This window comes from Musca vetustissima, unplaced genomic scaffold, assembly GCF_032173495.1.
Source record: "Musca vetustissima isolate MV318-11 ecotype Yass unplaced genomic scaffold, APGP_CSIRO_Mvet_v1 utg70550, whole genome shotgun sequence".
NCBI lineage: Eukaryota > Metazoa > Arthropoda > Insecta > Diptera > Muscidae > Musca > Musca vetustissima.
Window position 1 is genome coordinate 6420 of NW_026874202.1, and position 1733 is coordinate 8152.

Below are 1733 nucleotides of genomic sequence, written 5' to 3' on the forward strand. Positions count from 1 at the left end.
ATCCTCCCACTCGTTTTGGTAGTTGATAGCTGTTTTGTTTAGTTGCATACGCACCCAGACAAACCAACATACCCAGCCATATCACAATGGTGATGATGATAATCATAATGATGACGATGATGAGTAGCAAGAAAGGATACAAGAACAACAACAGAAAAATGTAACAACAATAACATGATGGTAAAAACTACAACATGAACTACACCAACAACAACATCATCATCATCGTCAAAAGTAATGTACTCTCACTTACCATTTGGATATTGCAGCGACATGATGAACACAAAGCCAAACATCAGGGCACGCAACATAGATTCCATTTGCATGACATGGTTGAGTCGTAGTCGTCGTTGTCGCAACGGAAAACGTTCGAGAGGAAGAAGAAGCAGAAGAAGAAGAGCTTTGATGCAATCTGCTGCTGTTGTTGTTGTTGCTGTTGCTGCTGCTGTGTTGGTGGAGGCTGTGATAGTTGCTGGTTCTGTAGTTGGATTGATGATGATGTTTGTGTTGCATTTGCTATTGTTTTTGTTGCTGTTGTTGATATCTGTGATGATAATGCTGCTACTGGTGATGGTGGTGGTCGTGTCGGTAGATGTAGTGGTTATATTGGCGGTGTTGTTGTTTATTTGGGGCACTGTGCTGTGAATGCTGCTGGTGCAGCGACTAATGTTCGCACTTTTGCATTTATGGGTCTGTGTATGTGTATGCATAACATGTGAATGTTGTTGCTGCTGTTGTTCCCCTTCCTGTTGTTCATTTTGTTGCAGTTTTTGTTGTTGCTGATGTGCTGCACATTTTTGCTTTGGGCTGCCTTTTGAACTAAAGCAAACATTGTACCATTGTGTTTTATTCTTCGAATTTTCCACATCCTTTGCTGATGCTTTTGTCGTTTGTATTATTGCTGTTGCTGCTGCAGCTACTACTGACGATGTTGCTGCTATTGTTGATGTTTTTGTGGATGTTTCTGTGGATGTTGCTACCGCTACTTTTGTGGGTAGTTGTTGAGCTGCCATAGTTGCATTAGCTTGAGTGCCAGCTGGGTCAGTAGTGCTAATATTTGGCTGTTGCTCTTCTAACGTTGAACATACACTGCTTTTGTTGTTGTTGTTTTTAGTGTTGTTGCTTTTGTCGTTTGAGCAATTTTCGGTTTTTTGATGTTGATGCTGGTAGTGGTACTGTTGCTGTTTAGTGTATTGTAGCTGCAACTTGTTTTGCTTATTGTTGATTCTTTTTGTCGTTTTTGGTTTTGTCGGTGTTGCTGGTGCAGGCTCAGATATGCTTTCACAATCCTCTTTTAAGGTCATGTGTGTTGTTTGTTTTGCAGCCTGACGAGCCATTGAAACTTCCTGATTTGGAATTTCACTATGAATTGTTGTTGTAGTTGTTGTAAATTTATCAGTAGTTTCTGTTTCCATATGCGCTTTGGAGGACATTATCATCATCAACGTCGTGGTGCTACTACTGTTTGTAGTCGTCGTTTTTGCCATCGCCTGTGATTCTCTGTTTAGTTTTTATTGAATTTGTGCCGTTTGTTGTTGGATTCTACTCCAATACTATTGGCTGGTGGTAGATAGAATAGCCGATTTTTTTGGTTAAATTCCTTTTGTTCCTGTTGTAGGTTTTTTTCGGCTGCTGTTCAATATGCTCTTTGTTTCAAAAATCATGAGTTAACATTTTTGCGAGTCTATTTTCATGTCTAAACGTTTTCGTTTACATAACAGGATCTTACCAAC

At 39.9% G+C, this 1733-nt stretch overlaps 1 protein-coding gene across 1 annotated transcript; it reads right to left on the reverse strand.

Annotated features, from left to right (window-relative positions):
- Positions 1 to 253: 253 nt before the first annotated feature.
- Positions 254 to 1487, reverse strand: LOC133331633 (ras-interacting protein RIP3-like; the record flags this gene model as incomplete). Its single annotated transcript, XM_061540018.1, has 1 exon — positions 254 to 1487. A coding segment is annotated over exon 1 (1234 nt), but the record flags the coding sequence as incomplete, so codon positions are not given.
- Between the last annotated feature and the right edge of the window lie 246 nt (positions 1488 to 1733).